Below are 19,820 nucleotides of genomic sequence, written 5' to 3'. Positions count from 1 at the left end.
TTTGCATTAGCCACAAGATCATAGAAATAAATATATATCTGTACTCTCAATTTATCTGTTGTTATGAATGCTATGTGAATTCAGATACACAGCCTTTAATCCTGTCTTTTTACCAATTTGTTATTTCTCATGTTATCGGATGACGTCAAGATTTCCTCACCATCTCTTCCTGCCACATCACAATCATTTCCTTTATTGCTATCTTGTTTGCTTCCCTCACCTGCTCCATTTAAATTAATAATTTAATAAAAATTCTAAAGGCTCCAAGCTTGATTTCCACATTACAAACAAAATCCAAAGACCCATTAGAAAATACAGCAAAAACAAAGGACGACATCACAAGAGGTCATTTCTATCAGGAAAGGTATAGAAGGTAGACAGTTGACCTAACAGGGTTTGAAACCTTTTGGCAGAACACATGAAGTGAAGATAAGTCCAGATAAATCAGCAAATTAAATACAGAATAAACATTTTTTATGATGATCGGTGACAGCATGGAGTTTGCTACAGAAGTAATAATGAATGTAAAATCATTAATGCTGTGATGGTAAGGAAGACAAACATGATGGAGAAGTGAACAAAAAAAATTATGCTGACAGATAACGAAAGAGACAAAAATGGAGCATAAATGTTGACGTGTACTGAATGCCTGTTTGTGTACATTTTTCCACACAAATCTCCAATTCTTATGTTTCTCACAAAAACATCCAACCATTTAGCAACAAACTGCTTAGTGACATTCAGAGTTACTGTTGACAAGTGTGGGTTCAGCACCATTTGGATCCCAACAGTTCTGAATTTTTACCTGCTCTTGGTCCTCTTCATTTTCTGGATCTTCGTCACTCTCTATTATAATATATTCAGTTTGTGTCTGAGAATTTTGTGATGATTGGGTGTTCTGTTGGTGTTCAGGTGGTTGGGGAACCAAATCCAAAGAATGAGATGTTTCCTCATTGTCTTCCATCAGTTGAGAAGGGGGGTAATCTTCAATGACCACCTACAAAGTATCACAGATTACAATCTGCTTATCATCATGCAAAGTGCTACTCAAATTTGACTGGTGAACTCATCTGTTAGTTTGTTAAAATATTTTAAGTGGTCTTGACTGAGAAGGCAACATTTAATTGAGAAGATTACAGAGTCTTCGTAAAATTTAAAACAATAGAAATTGGGCATAATTCATCTGGTGGGAGTCATTACTAGCAAGCAAGAAGATTGGTTGCAGTTGTCAACAATATCAGCCCAAGTACACTGCTACATAGGAGTTAGGGTGGATTTCAATGCCCAATCACTTTAGTCGCTTCAAAAACCTCCCATTTTTAAGAAGTGAGAAGGACTGCAGAGCCTTTGGTTTGAGTCACAACTCTGTACACTGAAGTGGTCCATACCTACATGTTGCAAATGCTAAACAACGTTCAGACTTCTGCTGATAATTGGCAAAAAAAAAATCTGTGCCACACAGATGCTAGGTAACGACCAGCTGTTACAAAAGCACCCAACCATTACATTTGACAACGAATGTGATTTCTATCACTGAATCCTCCAACAATATCCTTCAGAACTGACCACCAGCAGAACTGAATCAGCCACGTAAATTATGTGGCTCCAGTCAAGAGAATTCTTCAAATATCTAATTTCATGACTATCTAAAAGTCAACCCATCATTGACAATTCAAAGATCCAAAACATACATCATCCTGACTTGAAATATATCTTCATGTCTTCATTGCCACTGATCAAAGTCTTGGAAAACCTTTAGTCAACTGGAGAACCACCTTCATCTCATGAACTGTAACTATTCAAGGTGATGGGTCACTCCATCAAGGACAATTACAGATGGACAATAAATAGTTTTCTTCAAAATGTCTTCATCAATGATATGAAGGTAAGGCAATGAAGGCTGGAGCAAGGTGCTTGTATTTGCAATCATTCTGACAAATATTGTTCAATGAAATAAAGCAATGGCTATAAATTTCTATTACACTGTCAACACTCATGTCGTGTTCACTACATGTTGTATTGTCATGCAATCATCTGGGATATACCAAGCAAGCAACAGGCTGCATGCAAGGAAAAGTTAGAGGGAATGTTTCTCAGACACAGTGGAACTAGTGATCCATGTAAGCAGATTGTGTCTCACAAAACCACTGGCGAAAAATTTCAATATAAAAGAAAAAGGTGAGGGAATGTAACAAATGTCACCCAATTCGCTGATAGGATTGTTTGCATGCATACCTTATAGGCAAAATATTTCATGAAAATGATGTAACTAGAAATAAAAGTGTAGTTTACGTGGTCCCCCCAGTCTGCTCATTAAGTTAAAATGCGCAAGGCTGATGTTCTGCCTCAAAACCACTTTCCTGCTTAATTTGACCTCAATGTCTAACCTGTTAATCACGTTCAAAGTTTTTACAATGGGATCATGTCTCTTTTTCTCCAAACACCAGAGTGTAGGCTCAGTTTACTCAGCCCCTCACTACAAAGGCCTGGTAAAGGGGTTTTAAGACTTATTGAAACTTGACTGAATTGCCTCCATGCCCTTTCATAGGAAAGGCACAAACACATACAACAATTTGAGATATGAGCTGACCAAAGCTCTATCTAATTGCAAAGCCGCTTCATTATAGTTACATTGCCATCTCTTTGCTACAAGAGAGATTAGGACAATGTAGAATTTCTATGTTCAGAACACACAAATAACTAGACATTAAAGTGGTTCAAGAGTGTAATATTTTCCTTAACTCTTCCAGAAAAAAATTCATAAATTGACACTACTGAACCTCATCCAACTATAATTCAGCTAAGTCAAGATCTGCCTCTCAAAGCTCATTTCACAATCAGATATTTTCCCTTTCTTACTGCTCATTCTTGCCAGCAGGAAGTCATGTCTTGTTTCTCAATGTGTTGCTTTCCAAAGAATTAGTCAGTCAATGAAGCTAAATTAAGCTGGTGTCTCCTCAGTCATAGGACTCTTCAGGACTTACAGTCCTAAGACTTCATGGTTAACGAGCCATGCCATACTTTTTTGTCTTAACAAGAGAAAATGACAAGTCATGTCACAATTAGCTTGGAGTACAGGTTCATTGTTCCTTGAAAGTGGAGTCGCAGGAGATAGGATAGTCAAGGCAGTATCTGGTATGCTTGCCTTTCTTGATCAGAGCATTGAGTATATGAATTGGGACATCAAGTTGTGGCTGTACACAACATTGGTTTGGCCACAGCAGAATGCTGTGGGCAATTCTGGTCTCCCTGCTCATAGAAGGATATTGTAAAACTTGAAAAAATTCCGAAAAGTTTCACAAGGATGTTGCCAGGGTTGGAGGATTTGAGCTCAAGGTGGAGGCTAAATAGGCTGGGGCTATATTTCCCTATAGCTTGCAGGTTGATGGGTGACCTTAGAGGTTTATAAAATCATGGGGGGCATGGATAGGATAAATCGACCAAGTCTTTTCCTTGGGGTGGGGGTGGGGGAGTCCAGAGCTAGAGGGCATAGGTTTAAGGTGAGAGGGGAAACATTTAAAAGGGATCTAAGGGGCAACGTTTTCATGCATAGGGTCGTATGTGCAAGAAGTGAGCTGCCAGAGGAAGTGGTGGAGGCTAGTACAATTATGGGTATATGAATAGGAAGGGTTTAGAGGGATATGGATCAAATGTTGGCAAATAGAACTAGGTCAGATTGGGATGTCTGGACGATGCAGACAAATTGGACCGAACGGTCTGTTTCCGTGCTGCATAACTCTATGACTCTAACTCTCCCTGTCTCGTCCCAAATTAGGAAGGAATGCAGCTTCAAATGGCTGTGTCATGTATTGGTGGGAGTCAAAAGGATGTTAAATAGGTAAAGAAATGACAAGGTATCTAAAGTGCAAGAGGTGGCAATGCTTCTTCCATTCTTTCAGTGGTACATTCCCACTGCAGATCCAAACAACAGAAATATCACTTCAAGCTATAATGTATTTAACAGTTAAGTTGCAAGGAACTTAGCTCAGTAAAAGGCTTGTAGTTTTATATTATTGCCTGTGTGCACTACATCCCTTTCTTAAATATTTACGACGATACGGTGGACTGTATTCAGATATGTAAAGTTCCGTTCATGAAGTTTTTTCAATAGTTCTATATAAGAAGTCCACTATTTTTCAGAACACTAGATAAGAAACAGCAATTGTGAAACTTGTCAACAGCACTAGTGACTAAGTTGGATTGTTTTAAAAAGATGCTTTTTAGAGACAGCTATCAAGGGAGCATATAAATCGAATATCATGTAAACGTTCGCTAAATCCTGATTGAAGTCAGGATAATAAAACCTGAGTGTTCATATCTTGAAAAATTAAATTTTGAGCAGTTACCAAGAACAGCTTCATGTGACGGGCAAGAAAAGTACCAGGTAAGGAAGGCACTAAGTAACTTGAACCTAATTTCCCACATAAATCCCTTCCACACCATCTTATTCAATCCCTTTTTAGATGAGAAAACTACTTTTAATTTGGTTAGATACTTCCTATCAAAAAATGATCTAAAGATTCTAATGATATGGTCTTGCATACCTAACATTATTGCCACCTGAAGCAGTGACCTACAACTTTGTCAAACATATTGGCAGTACTTACAAGTCACCAGAGGATGGTACAATATGAAAAACTTTTCACAAAAATAGCAGTCCTCCTGAAGTCAAGTACTGTCCACTGCTGCTCCGTCACGTTCATCCAGGCCCTCAGTCCTGAAATACTGGGCTCCCATCACATACAAGCTCTTGCTACCTAACTGCTGCTGCAACAGAGCAATAGAAAGGTACAGAATGGAAACAAGACTCTTTGGTCCAACTCATCTGTGCCAACCAGATATCCCAACCTAATCTCGTCCCATTTGCCAGCACTTGGCCCAAATCCCTCTAAGCACTTCCTATTCATATACTCATCCACATGTCTTTTAAATGTTGTAATTGTACCTGCCTCCACCACTTCCTCTGGCAGCTCATTCCATACATGCGCCACCCTCTGCATGAAAAAGTTGCCCCTAAGGTACCTTTTAAATCTTTCTCCTCTCACCCTAAATCTACGTCCTCTAGTTCTGGATTCCTCTACCCTCCTTCCAATATACACACCTGGGAAAAGACCTTGTGTATTTACCCTCTCCATGCCCCTCATGAATTTATAAACCTCCATGAGGTCATTCTTCAATCTCCAATGCTCCAAGGAAAACAGCCCCAGCCTATTCAGCCTCTCTTTATAGCTCAACCCTGGCAACATTGCTGTAAATCTTTTCTGAACCCTTTCAAGTTTCACAATAGATAGGAGAGAGACCAGAATTGCATACAATATTCCAAAACTGGCCTAACCAATGCCTTGACAGCGGCAACATGACCTGCCAACTCCTATACTTTTTCCTCACCAGCATTTTTAAAAGGCTGGTTAGTTATTGGGTTAGTCTGCCATATGACAGTAATGGTTGTTGTCTGCCATTTATGCACCGACAGCCTTCTGGTCACTGCCAGTGCTGCACACTATATTTCAACATGGACTTTGTCAACAAATATTGCCAACAACAACCAGCATAAATTTCTAATTTGCCTTGTGAATTGCGCTTGAATTTTTCAGTGAAATAACAGATCCAATACCTGCCTTATATAAACATAAGCATTTGAAAACGTGACCTTAAAATTGAATGTTACTCTCCAAAGTCTGCCCATCCTGAACTTTTCCAGCCCTTTTAGTTCTTTCAGATTTTCAGGAGCTGTAGCATTTTTCTTTTGTTAAGTACTTGCATGCTAAGATGACAGTGTGGCCTCTCAATTTAACATGTCAATCCCAGTCTCCAATTTTGTCAACTCACTTCTATTTCCCACCATCCTCCAACATGCCCCATCTGAATTACAAAAACAAAAGGTCTAACAGGATCGACTTGGAAAGGATAGGTGGGAGAATCAAGAAATAGGGGTCACTGTTTCGAAGCAAGAGATTCATTTAAGACCGAGATAAGGGGATTTCTGTTTTTTTAAAAAAGAGAGCTGTCAATCTTTGGAATGCTTAGCCAAAAGATGGTGGCAGCAGAAACCTTCTGGGCAGAAACATAGATTTTTATCGAGCAAGGGAGTGAAAGGTCATCATCAGGGGAAGGCAAGAACATCAAGTCATCAGATGAGCTACACCCTTACTGAGTGGTGGAGCAGGTTCAAGGGGCTGACTGGCTACTCATATGGAGCATTAGACACCCCAAACACCACCCCATTTGCTCTGACACATGGTATTTTGTTTAGGCCTTGCTCTCTTTCTGTAGTACCCCATTTCAGCCCCAGGGCAATTCTACATTCATCTTCTTTGACTTCAAGGTAGTAGTAAGTGGATGTAGGGATAAGGTATATGTATACACACAAGTTAAATATCATAATGCCAACCATTAATAATCAACTCACCTGAGAGATAGAGTCTTGTGAATCTAGGTTCTCTGGTTGCACCTGCATGACTGTGTCTGTTTCAGCACTTTCTTCCACCTCCTGCAAATGTTCTTCCTAAAGTTACAAGTCGCATGTTAGTCTACTGCTTTCAATAGTGAAAACTGAATGAAAATTAGTTCTACCAAGTGCAATGTAATGCAGAAAATATTCCCACTGAACAAGTCTGGAGCAGGAACTTCAGGAAACAGATGGTCTTGGAGCATAGGCAACAATGGCAAAGGCATCAATTTATTCTGTGGCTCACTATTCTGTGAAGGTGGCAACTAGCCTTCTGTGATAACTGTCATCCGTCTGGTATGGTATTGCCAGACAGTTATCAGGAGGATTTAGAATTCATCTCACTTCTGTCTTTTACATTTTTCTTATTTGCAGTATTAAATTTGAAAAAACGTAGAGTACAGGTTTCCATGCAAGCATGACATGACTCTTGTGACTGAATACATATCAAACAATCATACTGAACTGATTCAGAAGTTTCTCCTTTGTCCTCCACTTATCCAAAGCTGTACAAAATGCAGCCAAGATGAGAATGCAGGGAAAAAATGGGCACACATAATTATCCTGTTTATATAACACAGAGGAAATATTTGAAATCTAGCTGAACTGCAAACTGATAAAATGCTAGAGGGAGATTTTGTTTTAGATGAACTGAATAGCCTAAGTGTGGGACAACATGCCTTAAATAGTCAACCTGATCCAGAGAACAAAATAAAACAACAAATTAAGGAAGTAAGAAATTATACAATTGATCATTAAAAAGGGTTACTATTGAAATACTGTTTACAGTAGCCATAAGCACTGGGGTGCTATTTTCCATCCAAATTTTGAGCCGTTATATACATGTCAACATGAATTTGATCAGGTATTTTCAAAGCAACCTGTTCAGAGATAGGATTACACACTTGTGGAACTCAGGCCTCCTGGCTCGGGAGGTAAGGAACACTTAACATATCCAAACTAGTTTCAATTGTAGACATTTATTCACCGTTGATTATGGAGGGAACTTGGGAACTTCTCACAGCTACAAGCTGTCTATTAAAGTGCAAGATTTCAATTTCAGAACAAAGATAGCCCACCTGAACATATTCCAGCATATAATTAAACCAGATCACTGCCAATTAGCACCTCAAATCTATTTACCCACCTCTTCTCCAAGTCCCTTGAAATTCTCATGTAACTAAAAAATATTGTGCCTTGGAAATTTTAAATCGACTCAACATCAATTCCCTTTTGAGAGAGATGGAGAGAAATGAAAATCTGGAAGAATACAAGTGCGATGACTGAAATTCCAAACAACCTTGCTCTTGCCCCTCTGTCCCACAAACAGGAAGTATAATAAAAATTTACATGCTATCTTCCTTTTAAACACCTCAATGTGGCCACAAGTTTTTGCAATTTTTTGCACTTTATTCCTTTAAGCCCTGAGCTATTGAGGTGAATCTGTGTTGTACCTAATTCAAGGACAATAAATATTTCCTGAAGATTTGTTTGGCTCTGAAGTCTGGTATAATTGGAGTACCAGATTGTCACTTTTCCATCTCCCGAGGTGAAGGACAATGCAAGTTAGGAGCATAGGACTCAGTTACTCAGCCCTTCAAACTTCATCCCCCATTCAATGAAGATGATCTGGTCTAGGTCTCCACTAACTCCATCCTTCTGACTCCCCAGTTTACCAAAAATGTAATGCTGCTTTGAATAGATTTCAAGTTTCATTCATTTCTTGGGTGGAGAATTCCAGAAAATAAAATAATTCCCATTTCAGTTTTCAAAGACAGGGACCTCTTATCCATCATCTTCTGTAGTTCTAGTCTCCCTCAAAAGAATAAACCTCTTCCTGACATGTACCTTCGCAAGTACCTTCATAATCTTACTTCAAAACAATCTCTCATTCTTGCAAAATCCCAATCAGAGAAGCAATCCCTTCTGACTGATTGCTTTTTGCATCTAAACCTTGGATTTTTAAGCACTGGAATTGTGTACGATGTCATCTAAATATCCTTCAGTTTCTCACCTTTCCTAAAACCTGTCTCTCATCCAGTATGGATGATTTCCCTGCATAAAATTTGCTTATCAGTTTTCCACTTGGCTTATCTTCAAACTTAGATCTACAGTTTTCTCTTAGTTTATACAAATGATTCATATCTGCAGTTCAAAGCCCAGGTTGTTGAAGGCTGGGAACATCATTGATCATATGCAGCAGTTCAGAGCACCTCCCCTTTAGCCTGCTATCCAACCAAGATCACTGGCATGTTCGGAAAAAGAATGCTTCACGTACCACTCGAACTACTCTCAATTTCTTCGACTGATGTTCCAGAGATTCATCCTGACTATGACCTACATTTTCTGCATTCATCTCATCATCATCTTCCCGCTGACGCTTGGACACGGTGGTGGCTGAAACTGAAAAACATTACACAAATACTTTAACCTCAAAAGTTGAAGACAATTCAGTACATTAGCAGCTATAACTGATACAATTGTTGCATGAAAACTGAGCAACAGAGACGTTAGTCAGATTTAGCAAGACATAAATTCAGTAACTTCGGACAAAAGTGCTTCACAGAAATTGTCATTTAATTTTTTTTTGATGTAAAATTAACCTTAATCTTACATCAGGACTCACTTTCCAGTAAACTATCAATTGTTTCATGGAGCACAGAACTTCTAATTACAGTCAAGGTTGAAGTCAGGCACTCTCCTAATTAAAAAAGCTCTATCATACCAATTTTTAAAAAACTAATGCACAAAACATAGGAATGCATTCTTTTACTGCAGTGTATAACAAGAAGCAACCTAAAGTACACAACGCAAGTTTTCACAGATCGCAGCATCATGCATCAAGTAGAATAAAGGGTGAAGAAATGGAGGCATCTACAAATAACCACTAGATTATTTGAAATACTGCAGCATTGTTCTAGGTTGTCACATAAAAGATTGCAGGACTTCAATGATAGTCAGATTTCAAAACGTTTAACCTAATCAAAACTTTGGAATTACTGCTAAGATGGTCATAAAGTAAACAGTAAAATTCCAAAGGTAGATGGAAAACTGAAAATAAAACAAATGTTAATTTGAAAAGGCATCTGGATGGACATATGAATTTTAACTCCTTCACAATTATCTAACAAAAGACAAGAGAAAGGAACAAAATTGCCACAGACTTGTCAGTATCACAAATAATATTGAGACAACTCGAATGAGTTGCAAAATGGCTTAAAATTTATCCAATTGAACTGATCAGAGACTGAATTAACTGAATTTTCTTGGCGATCATAATGATGAATGTCATCTACAAATCCCAGCTTTTGAGGCTGGAGGAAAATCCAAAGAACTGTAGGTAACAATTGGTTTGAAGGTAATAGACTGATATCAGTGGTCAAGTGTACATAGAATTAACTGCACAGCAACAGTTCAATCAACCCATTTAGTCTGTGCTGACTGTTTAGTGCCGTGAAGTCCTTTTCCCAACACAACTTCCCTTTCAGCAAAAATGTTGATGTGACCTCTAGTTTTGAATCATCACAAGTAGAAACACTTCCATTTTTCGAACTTTTCAAATGTCTTTATAATAAAAATATACATGACCTCTGTGTTTCGAAGAATCAAAACTAGTTAAAATCTTCCAACTGAATAAACATTCAGTACTGAAGCTTAATAAGTCTTTGATGATTGATGCAAATGATAATCCAATAGCTTCAGTTTTTCACCAATTTATGATTAAGATGATAAAGCAAAAACTAACGGAGGTGTTTAAATTAAGTGGTATACATTAAAGGGAACCTAGCTCCTTTAGTGGTGAAAATTAAGAATGAGAAAGCATTGACAGCCAGTTTGTTAAGGACGTTATAAACAGAACTTAATAAATATGAAATTATTTCCACAAAGGGCAGTAAATTCTGCTTTGAAGTCAGAGACTGATCCATATTTTTTTAAGTTAAGGAGGTCAAGACATGTGGAGCGAAAGGGAAAAAGGGGGACTGAAACACAGATCATCCATGAGCTAACCGAACAAAAACCACAGTTGAGGAGATGAACAGTTAACTCTTTGACCTAAATCTCAAGCCACTAAGTAAAGCTGAAATTAAAATTGATATTCAATTGAAAATTCAGTTTAACTTTCAAAATAAACTAACCTGTTCCAAACACTGCTGTAGAGGTCGAAGGTCTTTCTACCTGGGAGCTCTGTATGACATCTACCACGCTAGAGGATGGCTCCTGATTTGCAGGTTCTACTTGAAGAGTCTGTTGAGTGGGTTGCACAAAGGCAGTTGCTTGTGTCTGTTGCTGCTGCACAGTTAAAATCGGTTGTGACAAATTTGGGATATTTGGACTTGTTGAACGTACAGTTCCACTTGTGCTACCAAAAACAGTTACATGCTCAACTGGTCCTTCTGACTGCATGGCTGTTCAATAAACATAAGAAAATTATTCAATACAACAAACACAGTGGACAATGCTTCTCAATATCAAACAAAATATCAATTTAAGTCAAATAAAAAATATCTAATACAAATGGTTTCTTACCTTCTTGGGTTTCTACCTGTGTTGTTGGCATTACTGTAGCTGTTGGCGTTGTAGCCGGTCCAGTGACGGTTGCAGGGGTAACCATTGGCCGAATACTGGCTCTTGGTGTAGATTTACTGCCTGCTACTGGCCCAGCAGCTACCTTACTGGGTGTTGCCACAAGAGGAGTTGGCTTTATATTGGCTGTTGGAGGATCGGATGTACTCAAACTATGTAGAATTTAAAGATAGATTGATGTAATATAGGTTTCAAGTCCAGAGATCCTAAAGAATTCATTCATTCATATAAAAATGTGCAGCAGGCTAACAAACAATATAGTGGACAAACATGCAGGAAATAAACAACTTAAATCGAATGTTTTGACATTGTGAACATTGCGGTCTCCATTGGATTTAAGTTTAAAAAATAGATATTTTTCTCTTGAGCAGGCAAGTTAATAATCTGCCTCTTTTATATAACTAAACCTTTAACCGGTTAAACTTTAAAACTTGGTGACATGCATAACATAAACAAAAATTAAGCTAGTTAGTGCTTACCTTCCTCTGTCCACGGATGCTGGAGTCTGTTTGAGGGTTATCTGTCGCTGTTGATCCAGTTGTCTCTGTGGTTCAGAAGTCTGATACATAGGAGAAAATGAATTTCAAGCTACATTTTTCCATTAGTTGATATTGCTAATGCTATTTTGATTATTTTAAAAACTATTTAAATTTCAAAGATTTTATTAATGAATCAGATGAGTCACAGAAATCAATTTTTGTTTGAAACATTTCATGAAACCAACATTTAGATATCTGTATGAATCATAAGTAGGACCAATAAAAATGCAGAAAGCAATTCATTTTCTGCACAGTACTCACCATTTGAAGCAATCTTAGGCAGAAAATATTTAACAAGCAACTAAACTAAGTGCATCACCATTAGGATGGTTTAATTCCTCTTCAGTCCCTGAAGAATTTCTTCAAACTGTTAGAAATGCAACTTTGCTCCAATCTGCAAAACTTTTATTCACTTGCTATACATTTTCACAGCCTTCAAAATTTTCACTTAATGAACTTAACACTTACAAACTTGCACAAGTAAAACATCAAATCTCAACAACCAGCAATCCAAGCATTCACAAATTACGTACGTTCTGTACAGGACAAAAGAAAGAAAATCAGCCTCATTCAACCCCTTGAATTTCCACACCAGCTTGCCTGGCTGCATTAGTGGCCATTCATTTTATTCTTTTTATTTTTAGGGTCCATGTAAATTGATGTTTAAACAAATCATTTGGACTGAAACACATTCTTATAGGTGCTTCCCTTTGGCTAGGATAATAAATGAAGATCTCATTTGCCTAAAGCACAATAATTAAGCATGCATATTCAAACTCTATTTCCTCAAATCAGTTTCTCACATGCAAATACCAAGCTCAAAAGTGACACGTTCAGACCTTCTTTATTTTCTCCATTTAATTTCAGTTTAAGAAAACTCTTTCCCAAGGTAGTGTTTGCATTAATTGTAAAACTCAAAAATTTGCGACAATATGCCAATAGAGGTGGTAGATGGTGCAACAGAGAATTCAGTTCTCTTTGAAAACTGGAAGGTCAAAAGGCAAGAAATATACTCAAGCTACCAAAAACCAAAATGCTCGCATAAGCAGATTTCAGCTCTAATGATAGCTCGGAAAAAATCGCAGAATCAAAATGTGGAGGGGATGGCCTAATGACTGAAGTTGGTGGAATTTTATTCAACTTTTTTTTAAAAACTCGAGTTAGTAATCTATTGCTGACTATAAAGCCAGTGCCATTTGTCATAACAATCCAACATCTGGCTTACTCATGTCCTTTTAGCAAGGAAGATACTATCCTTGCCTGATCTGCTCTACATGCATCTCCATACATACAATGTGACTGACATTTAAAAGCTGTCTGGGCAATACAGGACGAGCAAAAAAATGTTTCCCGATTGGTGATAACCACATCGCATGGATGAATAAAAAGTTTTTAACAAAGCTTGATTTTATACATGGAACATAATGATTTCCTTGCAATAATATTCTGAACAATTGTGTAGCAATCAGAATATACCATGTAATAAAAGCAAATTTGCAAGCCAAATTTAAAACTTTACTAAAAAGCTAAACAGTCATGATTATCTAATTCTCTAATGTATCAATTTTCATTTGCTATAAAATTTAATTACATACTTTGGTTATTTCTTGTGGTTCTTCACGCTGTTCATGTTGTCGATCCTGATGTTCCTTCAGCTCCCGCTTAAGTCGAGCAATGTGACCATCATACTGCGATTTTAGTGCACTCATACGCACCTCCAATTCTTCTCTCTGCTGATCTAAACTAGTGATACGTTGTTGAAATTCTTCATTGTGCTGCTTCAATTGCTCATTTTCTTGTGCCAACTGCTCCTTCAATCCTAAAATAATAACCACCTTAGATCAGCATTAAAATCTATGACTCTCATCATCGCATTTCTTTTAATCTAAGGACGACTCAGGTTAAATACATAGTCAATAGGAAGCAACTTTTAAAAACTATTCTTATTAAAAATAGACTTTTTACAGCAATACACTAATTATCAAAATTATCATTGCTAATTCAAATGCTCTGTGCTTTACTGAATTAAATCTGGTCAGTCTCAATCTGCATGTGCAGAGAACCTCAAGTGTGCACCAACAATACAAACTGGACATAAAAAAAAACTCACTTGAGAAACAAAATTTGTTGTTGTTCAGTCCTTTGCTTTTGGAAAAGAAAAGCTGAATTTAATATATCAATTTTGCATCTAATAATTACATTTTCAAATTTTGTAGGTTGCCTCAATTTAAGATCCATAATTCCACCCCATAGTGGGTTGCATACTTAAAATAATCAAGCAGAGTCAACATAACTGCACAAAGGGGAAATCACGCTGAGAAATCTATTAGAATTCTTCAAGTAGGTGACAAGCAGAACATATCAAGAGAGAGTAATAAGTGTAAAATATCTGAATGATCAAAAGGCATTGAATGAAATGCTGCATATAAGACTGCTTCAGAGCCCATGCTGTTAGGTGTACTATATTAGTATGGACAAAGGACTGGCTAACTATTAGAAGACAGAGTTGGGAGGAAGAGGGCTTTCTCAGGATGGCAACCTGTAACTAATGGAGTGTCACAGGGACCAGTACTAGGGGCACAATTATTTGCAATATATATTATTGACTTGGATGAGGAAAGTGAATCTTTTGTAGCCAATTTTGCAGACAACAAAAAATAGGTGGGAAGCAAGTGGAGAGGGTGACACAATGAGAATGCAGAAGGCCATAGACAAGTGGCCAAAAACATTGCACATGGAATATAATGTGGGAAAATATGACATTGTACACTATGGCAGAAAGAAAGGAGCTGAATAATACTAAAATGAAAAAAAAAAGACAGCAGAAAGCTATAGCACAGGAAGTTGAGGAGTCATGGAAGGCTAACTTACAAGTTCAGCAGGTAATAGGAAATGCAGATAGAAAGTTGGTCTTTATTTCAAATAGAAAATGACATAAAATGACATGGTGGGCGGCACGGTGGCACAGTGGTTAACACTGCTGCCTCACAGCGCCAGAGACCCGGGTTCAATTCCCGCCTCAGGCGACTGACTGTGTGGAGTTTGCACATTCTCCCAGTGTCTGCGTGGGTTTCCTCCGGGTGCTCTGGTTTCCTCCCACAGTCCAAAGATGTGCAGGTCAGGTGAATTGGCCATGCTAAATTGCCCGTAGTGTTAGGTAAGGGGTAAATGTAGGGGTATGGGTGGGTTGCGCTTCGGTGGGGCGGTGTGGACTTGTTGGGCCGAAAGGCCTCTTTCCACATTGTAAGTAATCTAATCTAAATCTAAAACAGAAAGGCGTCACTAAAACTATTCCTAGCCCTAGTCAGGCCAAACCTAGAATAATGAAGAGTTTTGGCCCTCTTACCAAAGGCAAGTTATGGGAAGCAGTCGAGAAAAGATTCGTGAAGCTGACCGCAGGTCTGGACAGATTGTTTTATGGGTACAGGAGACTTGACATGTTAAATGCAGAAGGTTACTTCCCTTTATGGCAGAGTCTCGGACCAGAGGGAATCATCTCAGAATAAGGGGTTGCCCATTTAAAACAGAGAGGAGGAAAAATTTCTTCTCTCAGAGGACAGTAAATCTATGGAATTCTTGAACAAAGACAGCAATTGTCAGACCACATCTGGAATACCACCAACTACTTTTGCTCCTTTGTCCAAAGGCAAAAATACTGCAATGTCGGCAATCCTGAAGAGACTCATTACGTGAATTCTGGGTATGGTGGGGTTTTCTTATGAGGAGGCTGGGATTACACTCACTGCAATTTACAAGAATGAGTGAGGACATTATATTATTACTGAAACATTAAATTCTTGAGGGGCTTGGCAAAGTAGATGCAGAGCGTTTTATTTTCCCCTTTATGGGAGAGTCTAGGGACAGAGGTCATAAGTAGAAAGCGAGAGGAGGTCCTGAAAGAAGAATTCAGGGAGCTAGGAAAGATGTTAAAGGGGAGGACCTCAAAGGTAGTGATCTCAGGATTACTACCAGTGCTACGTGCTAGCCAGCGTAGAAATGAAAAAAAAATAGGCAGGATGAACACATGGCTTGAGGGATGGTGTAGGAGGGAAGGGTTCATATTTGTTGGACATTGGGACTGGTTCTAGGGAAGGTGGGATTATTATAAAAGGGACAGTCTAAATCTGAACCAGACCGGAACCAATGTCCTTGGGGGAGTTTTTGCTACTGCTATTGGGGAGGTTTTAAACTAATGTGGCAGGGGTCTGGGAACCAGAAGAGAAAACAAGTAGGCAGCAAAGTGGAGACTAGAGACTGTAAGAATTATGAAGGTAGCATTAATAAAGGGAAGAATAGGCAGAGAGCAGGTGAGCGCAAAAGAACTGGTGGCCTGAAATGCATCTACTTTAATGCAAGGAGCATAGTGTGTAAGGCAGAAGAACTTAGGGCTTGGATTGGTGCCTGAGAGTATGATATTATTGCCATCACAGAGACTTGGTTGAAGGAAGGGCATGATGATTGGCAACTAAATGTTCCAGGATATAGACACTTCAGACGGGACAGCGAGGGAAGTAAAAGAGGGGTAGAAGTAAAAGAGGGAATTGCTGGTCAGGGACGACATCACGGCTGTGCTAAAGGAGGACACTATGGCGGTCTTGGGTAGTGAGGCATTATGGGTGGAACTGAGAAATAAGGAGGGTGCAGTTACATTGTTGGGGCTGTATTACAGGTCTCCCAACGTGAGCGTGAGGTAGAAGAACAAATAGGTAAACAGATTATGAATTGATGTAGAGGCAATAAAGTAGTGGTGATGGGAGATTTTAATTTTCCCAATATTGACTGGGATACACTAAGTGTCAGAGGTCTGGATGGAGTAGAATTTGTAAGAAGCGTCCGGGAGAGTTTTCTAGAGCAGTATGTCAGTAGTCCGACAAGGGAAGGGGCCATACTGGACCTGGTACTGGGTAACAAGCCAGGACAAGTGGTAGAAGTTGCGGTGGGAGATTTCTTTGGGAACAGTGACCACAATTCTGTAAGTTTTAGAATACTTGTAGATAAAGAAGAGAGTGGTCCTAAGGGAAGAGTACTAAACTGTGCCAAGGCCAATTACATCAAAATTAGGCAGGAGCTGGGAAATGTGGATTGGACACAGCTATTTGAAGGTTTTAGATGTGGGAGGCTTTCAAAGATAGGTTAACGGTAGTGCAGGATAGGCATGTCCCATTGAAGGCAAAGGATAGGAAGGGCAAGATTCGTGAACCGTGGATGACAGGAGAAATTGTATGACTAGCCACGAGGAAAAGGGAAGCGTACATAAGGTCTAGGCAGCTAAGAACAGAACAGAACAGGAGGAATATTGTAAGAGTAGGACAAGTCTTAAACAAGGAATCAAGCGGTCTAAAAGGGGAATGAAATAGCTTTAGCAAGCAGAATTAAGGAAAATCCCAAAGCATTTTATTCTTATATAAGAAGCAAGCGGGTAACTAGAGAAAGGATTGGTCTAATAAAAGATAATGAAGGAAGGCTGTGTGCCGAACCTGAGAGAATAGGTGAGATTCTGAATTATTACTTTGCATCAGTGTTCACTGAGGAGAGGAACATGATGAATCTTGAGATAGAGATAGAAGTTTGATTAGTCTGGATCACGATGGCATGAGTAGGGAAGATGTGTTGGGTAGGCTAGAGGTTATTAAGGTGGACAAACCCCTAGGACCGGATGGGATCTATCCCAGGTTGCTGAGGGAGGAGAGAGAGGAAATAGCTGGGGGCCTGACAGATATCCTTGTGGCATCCTTAAATACAGGTGAGGTGCCGGAGGACTGGACGGTTGCTCATGTTGTCCCCCTGTACAAGGGTAGTAGGGATATTCCGGGTAACTACAGACCAGTGAGCCTGACGTTGGTGGTGGGGAAGTTGCTGGAGAGGTACTGAGGGATAGGATCTATTTAGAAAAGAATGAGCTTATCAGTGATGGGCAACATGGTTTTGTGCAGGGGAGATCGTGCCTGACCAGAGTTCTTAATAGAGTTCTTCAAGGAAGTGACCAAGTTGATAGATGAAGGAAGGGCTGTTGATGTCATATACATGGACTTTAGTCAGGCATTTGATAAGGTTCCCCATTGTAGACTAATGGAGAAAGCAAAATCACATGGTGTGCAGGGTATTCTAGCTAGGTGGATAAAGAACTGGTTGAGCAGCAGGAGACAGACTAGTAGTAGTTGAAGGGAGTTTCTCGAAATGGAGAAAGGTGACCAGTGGTGTTCCACAGGGATTAGTATTGGGGCCACTGTTGTTAGTAATATACATAAATGATCTAGAAGAGGGCACTGTTGGTATGATTAGCAAGTTTGCGGATGACACGAAGATTGGTGGAGTAGCAGAAAGCATAAGGGACTGTCAGAGAATACAGGAGGATATAGACAGGCTGGAAAGTTGAGCGGAAAAGTGGCAAATGGATTTCAATCCAGACAAATGTAAGGTGATGCATTTAGGCAAAACTAATTCCCAGAGCAAATTATACAATGAACGGAAGAGCCTTGGGAAAAGCTGATGGGCAGAGAGATCTGGGCGTGCAGGTCCATTGTACCCTGAAAGTTGCTGCACAGGTGGATAGAGTGGTCAAGAAGGCATATAGTATGCTTGCCTTCATTGGACGGGGTATTGAGTATAAGAGCTGGCAAGTCATGTTAAAATTGTACAAGACATTGGTTTGGCCGCATTGAGAATACGGTGTGTAGTTCTGGTTGCCACATTGCCAAAAGGATGTGGACGCTTTGGAGAAGGTGCAGAGAAGGTTTACGAGGATGTTGCCTGGTATGGAAGGTGCTAGCTGTGAAGAGAGGTTGAGTACGTTAGGTTTATTTTCACTGGAAAGAGAGATTGAGGGGGGACCTGACTGAGGTTTACAAAATCATGAAGAGTATAAACAGGGTGGATAGAGAGAAGCTTTTTCCCAGGGTGAAGGATTCAATAACGAGAGGTCATGCTTTCAAGGTGGGAGGTGGAAAGTTTACGTTGGATACATGCGGCAAGTACTTCATACAGAGGGTGTTGGGCATTTGGAACGTGTTGCCAGCAGAGGTGGTAGAGGCAGGCACGGTAGATTCATTTAAGATGCGTCTGGACAGATGCACGAGTAGGTGGGGAGCAGAGGGATACAGATGCTTCGGAATTGACCGACAGTTTTAGACAGTACATTTGAATCGGCTCAGGCTTCCAGGGCGAAGGGCCTGTTCTTGGGCTGTAAATCTTCTTTATTCTTTATCTCAGGAACAGCTTGTCCATTAGAGAAGAGAATTTCAACCCCCCCCCCCACCACCCATTTCAGAGGGTAATCAATCCATGGAATTATATATCACAGAGGACTAATAAGGCTGGATCATTTAGTACATTTAAGACAGATAGATTTTTAATCAGTACGGGAATCAACGGTTGTGGGGATGAAGCAGGAAAGTGGAGTTGAGAAACAGATCAGTCATGATCTCACTGAATGGGAGACAGATTCAATAGGCTGAATGGCCTACTTAAGCATCTACATTTTATGGTCTCAGTGTGGAGATTTTCTGCAATGGGGACAAAGTTAGGACTGCAGATGCTGAAGATCTGAGTCGAGTATGTGGTGCTGAAAAGCATCTGAGGAGCAGATGAAAAGCTTATGCTGTAACATCGATTCTCCTGCTGCTCGGATGTTGCCTGACCTGCTGTGCTTTTCCAGCACCTCTCTCATTTTCTGCAATGGTGTGATACACAGAAGTGAATAGCAAAAAAATCATGGGTACAACTTTAAATTCTAGTTTCTCCTGAATACTTTCGTCATTGTGCAATAGATTTATGAAAATAAAAATAGCTGACCAGCCAACTGTGTTATCTTCTGCTTGGCTACCAAAATTGCTTTCTTCGTCTTCTCTTCCTTTTCCACAATCTGCTGTCGAAGCTGCTCTTCAAGACTTCCTTTATCCTGCAGCTCCTGCCTCAAGCGGGAAAGTTCACTATGCAATTGGGAAACTTCATCTTGCAATTTTGTCACTTCAGATTCCTTTTCAGTAACAGACTAATTAAAAAACAAACAATTACTGAAAGCAGAAGTCGAACTTAATCACAGGTTGCCTTCCAAAGTTCTGGGTTGAATGGTTAAAATGCAGCTACATCAAAACTGTAGTATTTATTTCATATATTTATTAGGTCTCAAATGGTAATGGAGTCAGTGATGAATCATGTTAATCAATGTTGTCAATTAGTCTAGGACTAGCGGATCAGTGGTAGTGCCCCTGCCTCTAATCCAGACATAGGTAATAATGTCAATTAAAATA

General features: G+C 39.3%; 1 protein-coding gene across 5 annotated transcripts in view; it reads right to left on the bottom strand.

The window, feature by feature from the left end:
- Positions 1–19,820, bottom strand: part of LOC122554466 (nucleoprotein TPR) — a 149,199-nt gene that overhangs the window by 53,031 nt on the left and 76,348 nt on the right. For all 5 annotated transcript variants that reach the window (XM_043699535.2, XM_043699536.2, XM_043699537.2 and 2 more), the window contains exons 33-40: positions 19,363–19,561; positions 13,167–13,390; positions 11,512–11,591; positions 10,976–11,184; positions 10,585–10,854; positions 8,727–8,851; positions 6,410–6,505; positions 806–997 (exon numbers count right to left, since the gene is read on the bottom strand). In XM_043699535.2, coding sequence (XP_043555470.2) covers positions 806–997; positions 6,410–6,505; positions 8,727–8,851; positions 10,585–10,854; positions 10,976–11,184; positions 11,512–11,591; positions 13,167–13,390; positions 19,363–19,561 — 1,395 coding nt within the window. The remainder of the gene's footprint in view (positions 1–805; positions 998–6,409; positions 6,506–8,726; positions 8,852–10,584; positions 10,855–10,975; positions 11,185–11,511; positions 11,592–13,166; positions 13,391–19,362; positions 19,562–19,820) is intronic.

Source organism: Chiloscyllium plagiosum, unplaced genomic scaffold, assembly GCF_037043375.1.
Source record: "Chiloscyllium plagiosum isolate Xiang-an unplaced genomic scaffold, Cpla_swu_hap1 HiC_scaffold_9, whole genome shotgun sequence".
Taxonomy (NCBI): domain Eukaryota; kingdom Metazoa; phylum Chordata; class Chondrichthyes; order Orectolobiformes; family Hemiscylliidae; genus Chiloscyllium; species Chiloscyllium plagiosum.
Note: the sequence above shows the minus strand (reverse complement) of the source record. Positions and strands in the feature narration are given on the sequence as shown.